This window comes from Lichenostomus cassidix, chromosome 1 (assembly GCF_008360975.1).
Source record: "Lichenostomus cassidix isolate B80296 chromosome 1, HeHo_3.0, whole genome shotgun sequence".
In the NCBI taxonomy this organism is placed as follows: Eukaryota; Metazoa; Chordata; class Aves; order Passeriformes; family Meliphagidae; genus Lichenostomus; species Lichenostomus cassidix.
This window is the reverse complement of record NC_139479.1, coordinates 12,897,483-12,912,307: the sequence shown is the minus strand read 5'-3', so window position 1 is coordinate 12,912,307 and position 14,825 is coordinate 12,897,483. Positions and strand designations below refer to the sequence as shown.

The 14,825-nt window shown below is 46.6% G+C and overlaps 1 protein-coding gene across 1 annotated transcript; it reads left to right on the top strand.

Moving 5' to 3' along the window:
- The first annotated feature begins 3,961 nt into the window (after positions 1–3,961).
- Positions 3,962–6,697, top strand: SAT1 (spermidine/spermine N1-acetyltransferase 1). The gene is made up of 6 exons (XM_085050535.1): positions 3,962–4,231; positions 4,357–4,408; positions 4,492–4,575; positions 5,734–5,835; positions 5,925–5,965; positions 6,182–6,697. The coding sequence occupies exons 1-6, from the start codon at positions 4,166–4,168 to the stop codon at positions 6,350–6,352; spliced, it is 516 nt and encodes a 171-aa protein (XP_084906661.1). The 5' UTR covers positions 3,962–4,165; the 3' UTR covers positions 6,353–6,697.
- Positions 6,698–14,825: the final 8,128 nt, after the last annotated feature.

Genomic DNA, 14,825 nt, shown 5'->3' with positions numbered 1-14,825 from the left:
CTACTGTATCCAAAACTGAGGCCTGGTTGGATTTTTTCCCAACTTTTATTTCTGTAACTTTTATACCCCAAATTATTTGCACACATGATATAGATGATTTGTGTATGCAAGGCAGATAATTAGTTATGTCTAAATCCCAAATTCATTAAACTGCATAATTACAAATGACAGATGAGATGTATTAGCCTACAGGAATAGGGTTCTAATGACCTAAAATATGTCTTCAAAGATAATAATGAAAAATTATGGTCCTGTTATTGCCAGCATATGGAAAGTCCTGTAGCTTTATTATGCGAAACTGTTAATTTTGCATTTGCCCTGAATTCAAAGCAGTGCTCATGCAGTATTTATTTAGTGTTTGTACTATTCAGACAGAAATTAATATTTTTCTATGTATAGCCTAGTGTTGATAAACTGTAATTTTAAGTGGCTTGAAAAAAATACCAGAAGCAACTGTGAACTCATAGAAATCAATGCAAGGTTTAAATATTAGGAAGAAAATATTCAGTTGAAAATTATAAGAGCATCCCAAATGGTGTCCAAAATCATCAAAAAATTATAGGTCAGTACTAAATATTAATTGCATTTCTGTATTTTGCTCCACAGATTTGACAGAATGGAACCATACAATTTGGATTTAAATCTTGGAAATATTTAATAGCAAAATCACAAATCATTAACTTACTAAATTTTAATGTGGAATAAGGAGTTTCTCTCCTTCTCCTCGTTTATTACAAACAGAGGACCTCTGAGGCACGAGAGAAGAATTCATACAGGAATTCAAGGAATCTTCCTAGCAAAGGAGGAAATCAAAAATTAAAATGGGGAAGGAAGTTTGATTAGCTGAACAGTAAACAAAGAAAACTGGTGCCCACTTTGAGCCTTTCTGTCCATCTGCTGAAAAAAGAGGACATTAGAAAATTTAGATGCAAATAAAAACATACTTCCGACACAAGTGCAGATGAGGTCCCATAACTCTCTGAATAAATTGTTCCATTGCATCCCTGTGAAGGGATCTGGGGGAACAGGCTTGGCTATTTCCTGTATCTTCAGACTAGAAAAGACCTCTGGGCAGGATGTGGGGAAAACTTGCCTCAGTCACTATGTAATGCTCTGTGTGCTTTTATTGACAGCTCTTAATAAAAGTTCCTGATGCATGCTAAAAAAGAAAGTGCTGCTTGTTATTTTTGACAAATGTTCCTGTTTCTCATATGAGTAATAGTTAGGGAGAAGATACAATAAGAATAATAGGAATGGTGCACATTTTATATAATTCTAACCATTTTATCTTCTCAAATACCGAAGTCCAACCCTCCTGGTGGAAACGCAGATGGATTCACAGTCAGCAGGTTCTGCATGGAAGAAGATGCTGGCTGGTACAGAAAAGGGAGCTAATCCAGACTTCAAGGCATATTTCATTATAGGAGATTATTTCAACACTGGTTTACCTTAAACATGTTTGGTAACCACCAGCCAGCACACGTATTTGCACAATTTGAGAAAACCTTGATCCTTTTCAGGAGACTTGCCTCTACTCATTCCTTGGAGAGAAGGGCAGATCAACAGCCTGTGACCACTGAAGGATAAAATCTGAGCCCTGTGTCGGTCATAAGAGATTTCATATTCGCCTCAGCTATATCAAGGTGACATGAAACCTGCTCAAAGACAAACAGACCTGAGACAAAAGGAAGAAGCTGTAAAATACATGCCCCATCACAAACTGAGTTCTTTTAGAACCTTTCTGTAAAGTATTCTTACCATTCTTATTAAACTTACTTATTCTGGAAAAATACCCCTAGCAACACATAACTAAATAATTGTACTATAGTCTCTGAGATCTAGATATCTTAATTAGACATTTTGCATTTTCCTTTTTTTTCTTCACTAAATTCTCTTCATTTCCTGTTGTTTCATGAAACGTTGACACTTCAGGCAGGAATTTTTTAATTATTTTTTCCTTCTGCTCTGTGAATTTGAAAGCTAAATCCAATGAATTGTATTAACTGGGGCAACACAATATCAGCATATTTCTGAGCAAGTTAAAGCAGGACTTTCAAAAACAGTAAAGGGAGAAAACGTTCGGGTCTTTTTTTGCTGAGACTTCAACTTCTAAAATCATGTGACCTTTCTGACTTGATTAGAAAGAAACCAGGCACTCTCTGTTCTTACACAGCAGTAGGTTTCCTGATAGTGTGACTTCCTCATTGTGAAATGCAAAACAAAGAGAGCTGAGACAAAACAAAGACAGTTGTCTTTCACAGAGACAGTATTCCCCATTTCTGATCCCAGTCTAATCATTTCTAGGGAATGAAAAAAATCTATATTCATTAAAGGTATGTAGTTAAGGTGAGTGTGTTCTTTGGTAGTTTATTCAGATTTAGTTTCCCTACCAAAAGCCCTGTCCTGAGGGATTTCCAGACCTACAATCCACAAAATAAATTTTAACTTTTCTACTGCTAACCACTGGATATTGTTTAGTCATTTGGAAATGCTTCTGTTCTTTGGGGATCTCCATTCTTGCTCCAGTAGAGGGTAAACTGAGCCAGTTAGGGTGTTTGCATAAATTGTAAATTACTCTTCCAGGGCTTCAGGCACTTTCCACTGTGTGCTAACACCAGCCACCAGAACACACACTTTATACACACTTCTTTAAACAATCCTCTTTCAGTTTCATGTTCCATGCTGGTCCCTCTGTCTAAATGAAGGCCAACCTTGCAGCTAATTGGATATACTGAAAAATAGGGTGTTTTTTTGTAAGACTCAGCAGCATGACTTGGTGCCTTCCCATATCCCAAACCACTTTTAAAACAAGTCAGATTAAGCTAAATATAAGATAATGAGCTCCTTTACAGAATGGACATGATAGTGGCACAGCTAATAGAAGAGGGTGAAAAGAAAACCACACATACGGCAAAGACTTGCACTTCTCTGGGTGGCCCAGCTGGTATGTCCATTGACCACACGCTCATCTGGATCATGATCCAGCTCATTCCTCAGCATACAGCAGAATCTCTAGGTAATACCTAGAGGAAGAGCAGGGCTGAGGATAATTCCTCCATCCTTTCATACCCTAAAGTCATGTTGTTGAGACAACCCAGGTGGAATTTTCCTCATCACACCCACCTCTCTCTTCGGGGACACCCCTACCTCCATCGGCATGGAGTCGCAGCCTCCCTTACGGCAGACTACGGGCAGATCCCGTTTTCAAACCATTCCTTTGCGCTTTTCCCAGCACAACCCCTTCCCCTCCAGTCGGGCCGGTGACGGTGCTTGTGTCAGACTGGGAAATGTCCAACCCCAAGGTTAAACTTCAGTGTTTCGAACCTTTTTCCGTCAGGGCGCTCCTGGCCGGGGGCGTACCTTGGTGTTAGACACGCTCCCCCGCGCCCAGGTCATTGATACAGGTCATTGATACAGGTCATTGCTCCGTGTTTCACGCCAATATGAGGCTTTTTTTCTCTCCCTGTCCCACAGCGGCGCACCAAGTGCCCCCAACGCCGCCCCGCTCTCTGAGCCAGGGCGGCAGCACGGTGCCCGCGCAGGGAGAGCCCCGAGCCGGAGCCAATGCCGAGCTCGGTGACCGGAGTCCCGCGGCAGCCGGGGACGGGAGAAGCGGGGCCGGGGTTCGCCGGTGATCCCCGAGGGCCGGGGGTGCCGGTGGTCCCCGAGGGCCGGGGGTGCCGGTGGTCCCCGAGGGCCGGTGATCCCCGAGGGCCGGTCCTGCCGCCCACGGAGAGCGGACGCCGTCTCGCCCTGCAGCGCCGCCCAGCTCCGCCAGGAGGCGCCCCCGCACGGAGGGGGGAGGGCGAGTCACGAGACGGCCGCGGCTGTTGCTGGCAGGCCCGGGCAGGATTCCGGCAAGGGGCGCGGCCATTGGCTGAGGGCGAGCACTGCGGCCGCTCCTATTGGTTGGAGGGGGGAGAGGAGGGGCGTGGACTTCTATAAATAGGGCGGCCGAGGCTGGCGGCCCCCACTCTCCGAGCCGGGGAAGCAGCGGTAGCGAGCCGGACAGCCGGCAGCCGAACGCCGCCGGGACATGCTCTCAGCCTGACTGACCGCAGGTGGCCGCCGCGCCCGGGACACGAATGAAGAAACAGCTGCTCCTCCTGTTCACACACCGGGGACTCGTCAGCCGAGGGGGCCGCAGGGGGAAGCGTCGCCGAAAATGGCCTCGTTCAGTATCCGCGCCGCGCGTCCCGAGGACTGTCCCGACCTGCTGCGACTGATCAAGGTGCGGCGGGGAGCGGAGCAGAAACCTGCTGCGGGGGGGCAGCGCTGCCCGTGCCGGAGCAAAACAAGCTGTTGCGCAAGGGCGGGGGGCGGGGAGAGGCCGCTCACAGCCTCTTTCTCTTCCAGGAACTGGCGAAATACGAGGATATGGAGGACCAAGTGGTGCTAACTGAGAAAGGTAAGGAGGCTGCAAGACTCAGCCGGTTGGCGGCCGAGTGACAGCGCCTGTGGCTCAGGTGCCCGTGTATTCTGCTTTTCTAGAGCTGCTTGAGGATGGTTTTGGCGAGCACCCTTTCTACCACTGTCTGGTTGCAGAAGTGCCGAAAGACCAGTGGTCGTCTGAAGGTGAGACTTCCCGATATTTAATTTTGGATGCTGAATACGCAGAAACGTCATTTGTTTAGTATTAACGATTGTAGATGAGGCTCCATCAGTGGACTGGGGCAGGAGGAGTAGGTTAATCGGTAAAATGCAGTAACGTATAGTGGTACTCTGCTGAAGTGGTTGCTAATCCTGGAAGCATGGGAAGATGAGGTATAACATAATGTGCTTGACTCCAGTTAATTAAATGGCTTTTCTTGTTTGACCCTGACTTACCTTTATGTAATTCTGTTGAATCACATTTTTTTCTTTAATTTGTCCCAATCTTCAGGTTACAGTCTCTAGCTTCGCCATGTACATGGCCCTTCTGTGTACATGGATGGGCGGGGAGGTAACTAAAAGATCCGTTACACAATAAAGTAGATGATCATAATATGAGGTAAGGTCTACAGGGACAAGTGCTATTCCCAAACTTTTACCAAAGACACAGTAGATGACAGAAACCTGTTTGCACGCTTCTTTTACAGTATGTGCAGAGTGTTATGGCAGATGTAGTTAAAATACTCAGGGTTTGTGTTTGGGCTGTTGTTGGAAGAGTTGGTTTCTCTTCCATCTTGAGCCACAGTTTTTAATTAAAGCTGCTGCTTTACTTACTTTTTCTTCATGGTGCTGAAGGTAAAGAAAACAGCATGATGCTCTTCAGTGGAAGCATAAGTGGAAGTGCTTGAAATGCTGCAGTAAAGGTGGCCTGTAAATAGGCCTTCTGGCACAGGACTTAGTGAGGAATGCACACAGAACAGTGTTTCTCAGGGTTTGACAGACTATTCCTAAGGAAGTGGAACTAGGGCAGTCATCTAGATTGTGAAGCTGCTGTGTGAAGTTCTTACTTTTATTCCAGACTGGAAATGATTCAGTAGGCTGTGCATTATTTTGTGGAAAAAAAACATGTTAACACTTATTATGACAGGGCTTTTGAGGACTTCAGGGTATGGACAAGGCAATCTTGTTTGTAGTTTCAATTGTGTGTTTACTTGCAAACTTCATTTCTAATTGTAACCTAGTATCAAATATCTGCATGTCACAGAGAATCTGTATGTATGATAAATAATTAAATGTGCATGTAAGACTTAATATTTTTACCTTTTAAATTTCTACTGGCTGAAGTTACACCCTTTGTTTCAGAAACATGCGTCGTGGGCTTTGCCATGTATTACTTCACTTATGATCCATGGATTGGAAAACTGCTGTACCTTGAAGATTTTTATGTGATGGCTGAGTACAGAGGTACGTATCACAGAATTAGATGAGTTGCTACCCATAGGGCTTCTGTAGATTTAAAACTTAAGTTTCTTGTTGTTTTTTGGTTTTTTTAGGACTTGGTATTGGATCAGAAATTCTGAAGAACTTGAGTCAGGTATGTCTAAGTGATAAATCTAAACAAATATTAGAGGAGGTGGCAGGACTTTGGACAGCTTAAAACATTGCCTAGGGGCTGGTAAACTGAGAATTGCTGCAGTGGCTGCTGGAATGAACTCGATGACTTGTGGTGATCCACAGTTGCTGAGTAAGCTGGCCAGTTGTCACTGGGCTGTCCCCGGGGTGCTGTGACCGTGTGGCGTTGGCTTTGCAGGTGGCTGTGAAGTGCCGCTGCAGCAGCATGCACTTCCTCGTGGCCGAGTGGAACGAACCCTCCATCAGGTTCTACAAGAGAAGGGGCGCCTCGGATCTGTCCACTGAGGAGGGCTGGAGGCTCTTCAAGATTGACAAAGAGTACCTCTTGAAGATGGCAGCAGAAGAGTGAGAGATTATTCCAGCAAATAAATTCTTTCTGCGAATATATGTGCTCTCTGAATAAATTCCTTCTTGCTTTCTGTGTATGTACAGTTTGTAGTGGAATAAAGTAGTGTGGATGCTAATAATGACAGAGCAGGTGTGGTTATAGAGTAATTGGTACTGTGATCTGGAGCTGAGGCATCTGTGAAGTTCAGTATGTGCTTGTGTGCATCCTTTACCAGTGTGGGCTTGTAATCCTTGTATATGGAAACTTCATTCTTGTAAGTGTAATTCAAATGTGTACAATGTACACACTGGTAGGGTTTGTTTTAATTATTGCCTTTTATAAAAATAAAATAGTGTTTTCACTTCATGGCAGTAGTTTTGACTTTAATTCTCACACAAAGTTTTCTGTTAAATAACATGCAAATAAAAGACTCATTGTTCGACTGCAACCTTCTCACAAGTGAAATGATTTACCATGGTCCCCGTGGGATAAAAGTGCACTTGTGTGCCTGTGGGACCTGGTGGCGATGTTCTGAGTTACTTGAGTGTTTGGAGGAGTTTGAGATCAACCCCTGCTTCCTGTGTGGTGCAAAGCATCCTGGCTTGTGGCCTATATTTTTAAGTATGGTTGGAGTCCCTAAATTAGGTTTCTGCTCTTTGGAAAAGCTGCTCCAGAAAGTCTGGAGCCTGGGACTTCTGGTTACCTGCAGAGTAATTCTGTTGGGAGGGCATAGCTTTGAAGGGGAAGATGCATCCATGTGTGGTTTCAAAGCCTAAGGAACAAAAATTGTGACTGGTCACATGAAATGAAAGTATATTTACAAACCACGCAAAAAGCTCCATTATGTGACTCTTAAAACACCAAACTTAAATGCTTCTCTGGGAGCTGGTGGTTTTGTACATTATTTCAGCACCAGAATTTCTGTAGGTGCCTCAGTGGCTGTGCTGAGCCACTGAGTGCTGTGTTAAGCTGCAGGAGACCAACCCTGTGTGTTTAAACCTTTGTACAGCAGCAGGTGAAAAAAATGCTGCTCATCAATTTTTCAGTTGTCTTTGAAACAAATTAACAACTTTGCAGTACTGTGTTTGCACTTCTCATATGCTGACGGTGAAAGTGGATACATGCAAGATTCGTGCTGCCCTTCTCGTTCTGGTAACCCTGCATTAAAAGGCTTTTTTTGGCCAGCACTCCTTTCACTTTGAAGGAAGGGAAGAGACTTAGCTGCCTTGTAATGTAAACTGGTTTAAATAAAACAAGGTTTTAAACCTGTTGGTCACTGTGTAAAACACATGTCATGTGGAAGAGGTTTCCTCATCCTAAAGAGTAGTGGGCATTGACTGCTTCAGCTGTGGGAAATGCTGAACTAATTTTAAGAATAAGGTATCACTCTGCCTAGGGCCAATAGATAGCTGTGCAGGACATTTAGCATGAAACTATTCTTATTTTCTGTTTTGTTTTTCTTTTTAGCTGATGTGTGTAGTCAGCAGTGTGCCAGCTCTGCCCAGGTCAGAGGTTTGGCTGTCAGCTGCGAGAACATTAATAAAAAACACAAGAGCTCTTGGAAGAGAGCAGAAGGTAGCTGTTCCTTGGAGGTGTTGGTGGGTGAGGAGTTCAACATTGTCTTAGCAATGTGCACTCACAGCCCAGAAAACCATCCATGCACTGGGCTGCATCCAAAGCAGCATGGGCAGCAGGGCAGGGGGGGTTCTGCCCCTCTGCTCCTCTCTGGTGAGACCCCACCTGCAGTGCTGCATCAGCTCTGGGGTCCCCCAGCATCAGAAGGACATGGATCTGCTGGAGTGAGTCCAGAGGAGACCATGAAGATCATCAGAGGGCTGGAGCACCTCTCCTGTGAACACAGGCTGAGAGAGTTGGAGCTGCTGAGCCTGGAGGAGGCTCTGGGGAGAACTTCTAGCAGCTTTCCAGTACCTAAAGGGGCTACAAATAGCTGGAGAGGGACTTTTCACAGGGGAAAGAGTGCTTTAAGCTGTAGGAGGACAGGTTTTAACTGGCTATTAAGAAGCAATTTTTACTGTGAGGGTGGTGAGGCACTGGAATGGGTTACCCAGAGTTGTAGATGTCTTGTCCTTGGAAGTGTTCAAGGCCAGGCTGGATGGGGCTTTGAGCAACTTGGTCTAGGGGGTGGCATCCCTGACCATGGCAGGGGATTGGGACAAGATTGTCTGTGAGATCCCTTCCAACCCAAACCACCCTGTGGTTCTGTGATATGTCAAGTGCTTGTCTGGACAAACTCCAGCTGGACTGAAAATGGAACCCATCACAAAAATTACTTTGATTGAGCAGGCCAGGTTCTGCATAAGAAACATCCATTTCCAGGAGTGCTCCTGTCTGTGCAGCACCTCAGCTGCTGTGGCAGCATTCATACTACACACAGGAGCCTGGGGCTCTGATCCCTTTTCTACCCAAGGCGGGATGGAAATCTGTGTTTCTTGCTTGGCTGAAGATTAAATGCCAGGCTACAAACCTTCCTACCCTTGCTGAGCCTGTACTCTTCTGGAATTCAGTAGGACCAAGGAAGTGAGAGCAAGCCTACTCAATGAACTGGCTCAACAGCTGGTGATGGAGGCAGAATGGGAAAGAGGAGATGGTCTCCAGCAGCTCTCACTGAGCATCAGAGTGCTGTATCTTCTCCTTGGTGAAGATGTAGTAACTTCACTGGTTACTCTGTGAGCTACATTAACCTACTCATCTATCTCCTGCATGTCATATCTACTGCATCTCAGTCCTAGTGCAATCTGTTTTGAAGTTATTTTAAGCTGGTGCTTCTGGTTCCATGTATCAGACCAGAAGGTGATTGCTAGCAGAGCAGTTTAAGAGTATTTTTATTTTGAAATTAACAGTTCATTAGATATCTAGGCCAGACCTGCTTAAATCTCAGGCTCCAGACTTCTGGAGCACAATAAAGCTATCAAAGCTGCATGACTGAATGGAACAAGCTGACTAATTAGGCATTATAATTAGGAAAGTAAGCAGCTTAGTAAAATTTTCAATCAATTTAAAATTGTTTATCGTATCTTGTTCATCTTCTGCCAATGTAGCTTACCATTGCATTTTCTAAACAAATTCTGATGAAATAGATTCTCAGGGAGTCACAGAAAATAAGTGAGGCAGTGCTAAGTAAGAAGACCTTTTCTAGCCAATGGGGATCATTTTAAACATTCACATGTGAAAAGAAAGACAGGGACCAACCTTTCAGATGTGACTTTTGCTGAGATCCTACTAAGATGTAGGGTTTTTAAAACCAGCACAAATATTCTCACAGTTTTGGTAACAGAAGAAAAGACCAAGTTTAAATTCCCTCAATAACTTTTTCTCAAGCTATGGGGCGACAAAAGTGACTCTGAAACTACAACTGAGACATATACAGCAGAGTGTTTTCTGTGGCTTTAGATGCTGGAGGAACCTCGCTTGGTGTGACTTTCCTCGGTTCCAGGACCACAGTCATACGGCCGAGCTGAGTGCCAGCTCATGATGGGGGCTGAGCCATCCCAGGTGGCTTTGAGCTGCTCGCTGGTGTCCCAGCAGTGCAGCCCATCGCAGCAGAGGCACAGGGCTGGCGTGTGGCTTGCAGGTCAGCCAGCCCTGCCCTGTTTCGCTGCTGCAGCGAGCCTGCCCCCGGGGAAGGGTTAGGGAGCGAGTGTTCCCAGGGCCGATAACATCGCCAGGGAGCCGAGGAGCAAAGCTTCTCCTCGCTCTCAAACTCATGCCCCGGGAAGTTCTCAGCCGAGCCAGCCAGCGGGACATTTCGCAATGGCAGAGTTTCCACATTCCCATGGGTGGGGACAGAAGGGTGGCCTTGGACAAACTCGGGCCGGAGGATGCGTCAGAGCCACCCGTCCCGGCTGCGGGCAGAGGAGCGCCGGGCTCGCCGCCCCCTCCGCTCGGCCTTTTCCTGTTCACAGGCTCCTCACAATGAGCCAGCCGTAGCCATAGCGACGGCAGGGAAGGAGGGTTTTTGTCTACATAAATTAAAACAGAATATATGTGAGAAAAACAACCCTTCCCCCTCCCCTCTTCTTGTAAAGAGCCTTCGCTGTCGATGTAATTCGAAAACCCAAAGCGAGCTTTTGCTCCGAAAAAGCATACTGAGGTTTTCCTGCATTCCTGCACGCGGTGTTTTGTCTTGGGAGAGTCGCCGTGCTGGAGCTGGGCGGAAAGCGGAGGTGTCAGCTCGGGGAGAGCAGCAGCTCCGCAAGGAGAGCGGCTCGGAGCGCTCGGGTAACTCCCCGGCAGGCCGCGCTGCCTCGGGTGCAGGCCAGCCCAGGCCTGTGTGCCGTGCCTGCCTTTCTCCGACCTCACCGGCAGCTTTATTCCCTCCGGCTTGCACAAGTTTCCTCGCTGCCCTGGGCTGTCCCCGCACATCCCTCGGGGAGCAAAGGCTGAGCTCCGGAGCACTGCTAAGGACCGAGCCATGGCAGCGCCGAGGGACAAACTGGCCTGCCTGTGAATGGTTCACCTCACGCACCACACTCGCCTGTGCCCGGCTGTTGTGCTTGCCTGGGCAGGATTGCTTCAATGTTTGTCTGGTGGGGGATTTTGCCTGGTGTTTGTTTTGGTTTTGGTTTTTTGTTTGGTTCTTTTGGTGTTTTTTTTTCTTTTGTTTTGTTTTTGAGCTCAGATTTCAGAGAAGTGGCTGCAGTTTAAAGGAAGGCCTCAGCTGCTTCTGAAACCAAGCAGCACAACAGCACCGTGCCTGCTGCTAACGTTTAATCTCACCGCAAACCCAAAGCAAGCTTTAACTTCACCATCCAGGCGAGACTCCCTCCCAGGACTCTTCTTTCTCCCCCCAAGACGTGGCCAATTTTTTTGCTGTCCAGGAGGTTTTTGGTAAATACAGCCTTGACGGAGGGCTTCAGAACCCATCAGGAGCTCAGAGTTGTCCCCACGAGGAGCTCGTGGAGGAGAGGGTGTGAGGCTGAAGACAGTGGCTGTGGGCTCTGGGGTGGGAGCACAGCCCAACACAGTGCAGCACTGGGAGATGCACCTCTCCACACCCCCAGGCCTTGCCCTGCTGAGCTCTGACTTCTTCTGCAATCAGAAACGCTCGCTGTGTTCGATAACAGAATAAAGCACAGGTACACACCTCAACTAAAAATAGTGAGTGAGGGGGAGGAAATTCTATCTTCAAACTAGTTTCGGTTTCATTTCACAGATTTGCTTCAGGCCAAAGCAAGAGGCAAAAAGCTCCAGGGGATAATTAGCTTGTGAGGATGCAAAACAAACACCTTGTTCAGAAATTGCTCTCAGGTAGTTTTGTTTATTTGGGTTTCAAATTATGCACGTTTTGATTGTTGATATAGCAGGTGTCAGATGGTCACATCCACTCAAAGTGAAAAGGAACCTCTGTTTTCTTGCACTGTTTCCCTTCACCACCAAAACAGATTTTAAAAAAAATGCTTTGGTAAGATAAAACCAGGAACCTATCCTCTCCTGGAAGTTTGCTGTACAGTATGATGGTGTGGCTTTACATCTTCCAAATCACCTCCCAGGAACCCATTGTGCAGGGATAGGACATGAACCCCTGAAATTCCTGCTGGAAACCTTCTTCCACCCAGGGAAAAAACATGAGAGAGATGGTAGCTTTCCACATGAAACCTCATCAGCGTTTCCAAGTAACTGAAAATTGCAGTGTTATTTTCCAAACACACTGATAAAAGTGCCGGGTGAGATTTTGCAAAGCTTATTACTATAATTAGATGCCCAGATACCACTGCGAAGGTACCTTTGAACAGTCTTTCTTGATTGCTGTCATGATGAGCAAACTCCAGTCTGAGCTCTCTGTGATCTCCCTGAACTTTCAGAATTGGCCCACTTGAGTCACTGACACACAAACACCACCCACACCTTGTACAGGAGGAAACAAGGCTCGTAGTTTTGGTCTGTAGTCTCGTGCCTTTTGCAATCAGTTCACATGATAGGATTTGGGTTTTTCCCCCGGCCAGCTTCCTGCCACGGCCTGGCAGAAATGTACAACATCTCCAACCACAGCCTCAGTGTGTTTCAGCTACAGTTGCAGGTATTTGGGTCTTTTTCAGAATTAACATAGAAGGATGTATCAAACTCTGCATTCACCACTCCTAGAGGTCATAACCTCTGTATAGAGCTGTAGCTTTGCCACTGGGGCAGAAAACATAAATTAAAAAGGAGGCAGGAGAGGAGATCTGCAGCACTGAAGGAGGCCAGGTGCAGGAGCTGACCACAGCCTGCCACAGGAAATCACACACCCAACAGAGGAAGCAGCATCAAGGGAAAGAGTTTAAGCTTTTTTCTTTCCAGATAATGTAATCAGAACAAACTAGAAGACTCTTATTTCACAAAATCAGAAGTCTGAGAGGCAAGTTATTGGGATACTTTAACAATTTCTGGATTATTTTTACCTCCCATTGATCTGATTAGCCATAACTCAATGGATTAGCAAGTACTGGATTTGGTGGTGTAGGAGCAGGAATTATTTGATGCTGAAGAGCAACATGCAGAAGCAGCAACAAGTGCTAGCATCAAAGAAATAACACCTTATTAATCCAGTTTTAAACAAAAGCAAAACTTTTGGAGGGATAGTGGCTGTTCTTTAGCCAAGCAAGAAACACACCCATTTTATGTAACTGTATTTCTGAAAAGCTGTAAAGCTGCCAGACTGTAAAACAGGGTTATAAACCAAAGTCCTCTGCATTACAAAGTACAGCTGGTCCAAATGATGGCAAAGTCAGGACAAAGCTGAATAATCCCAAAGGAAAACAAAAATAAATTATGTAAGCAAATACTCAGGATTTATAGGCATGAGTTGACTATTTTCTCAGCACAAAGCAATAAAATTATTCTGTATTTGCATGCTGGATTTGCCATCAGCACAATTTGAAATTTGATTACAGAAGTCCTGCAGGGACTCAGAGCCCCAGAGCTCCTTTTCTTGCCATTTGGGCTTGGTGTCAGCAAGCTATTATTTTCTGCTGTTAAAAGCCATAGCACTTTTCACCCCCAGAGCTCAACACAGTCAGACATCCCTGCTTCACTCCCAGGCAGAGCCAGGTTTGCCTCTCAGCACCCATAGCCATGTGCCTCTCTGGCACAGCTTGGGCAGCTGGGCTTCCCCTACACAGGCTTACATCTGGTTTCTCAGCTGGGGTATTTTCTGCAATAAACACAGGACTGCAAAAGTGAAAGGTCCTTTTAACACAGGTCTAAAAGCAAGTAGAGCTGTAGAGGAGGATATGACATTATCTCTTATTTGTTCTTAAAGAAGATGTTGAGCTTTTTAGATCCAAGAAGTGATGGTCCTTTCATTTAAGTTCTAAAGTATCAGGTGCTCCTGTTTGCAGAAGGATGTAAACCAAATATGAATGCACCTAAGGCACGTGCAGCTTGCAATAAAAGGGTTAGAAGCACCAGTATGCTGTGGGCTGTGCTGGGCCAGCCCTCACCCCTTGCCAGAGTGCAGCCACAGCCCCTCAGCTGGCTGGGCTGCCCTGGACACTGCAAAGCCCCAGTGCCATGGGGACAGTGGCACTAGCAGCTGGTCCTTCTCTTCCACGATCTTTCCAAGTTCAGCCATGGTGGCCTGACTTTACACAGCTCCAAACAGCACCAAGCTCATCACAGGTGCTGCAGGATGTTTCAGAGGAGTTTCTGTGGGAGCTGGCACAGGACTGAGGGGCATGGAGGTGTCCATAAGCAGTGGGAAGTTCTCAACCCCTTGGTGCACAAGCACTTGCTCTGCATTGAAGGTCACACCAAGTACTCCACTGCAGAGACAGATGTCTGGGGGAATGACCACACAAAACTCCAAGTTCCAAATCCTCGTAGAGTTGTTTCTGGTGATACTGCAGCCAGCCAAACCCACCTGGCTGCAGCGTGAGGGACACCTGCAGGCTCAGCACCTGCTGATACACACACGGACACACACCGTGCCAGCCCATGCCAAAACTGTGGCCTTTTCCAGGGATGCTGAGCCCCAGCAGTCTCATGACATGGCAAACAGTGTTTGACAAGAGCCTAGGTTTGTCCAAGCCAGCTTCTCTGCCGTGGGATGAGCTGTGGCAGTCGGGATTTAGTGCCTGCTGGGACACCACAGCTGGAGTCACAGCCGTGGGCTTGGTGTCCCTGTGGTGGGAGCATGGTGGAGGAGAAACCCACTGAGATGAACACAGGCAGATATGGAGAGCAAGTGTGGGTTTGTCCCTCCCCAGGCTTTTGGGTATGCCAAAGGCAGGTGAGAGCTGACAGCGGGTCTGTTGCACTGCCAGGGCCCCCAGCAACTACTCTGCATCCCAGGGAAAGGAAGCTCAAACTTCTCCTTCAGACAGGGAAGTGCCCTCTCTGAAGAGGCTTTCGGACTGGAACGTGACAGGCAGAGGGTGTGTTATGGCGCCATGGAGAGCAGCACACTTGGCTGCCTGTCTCACAGGCCACGTCCCAGCACACTGAGTGAAACATACACTGAGTATTAGGACTGAAGAAATACAGTGCCCTGTGGTGA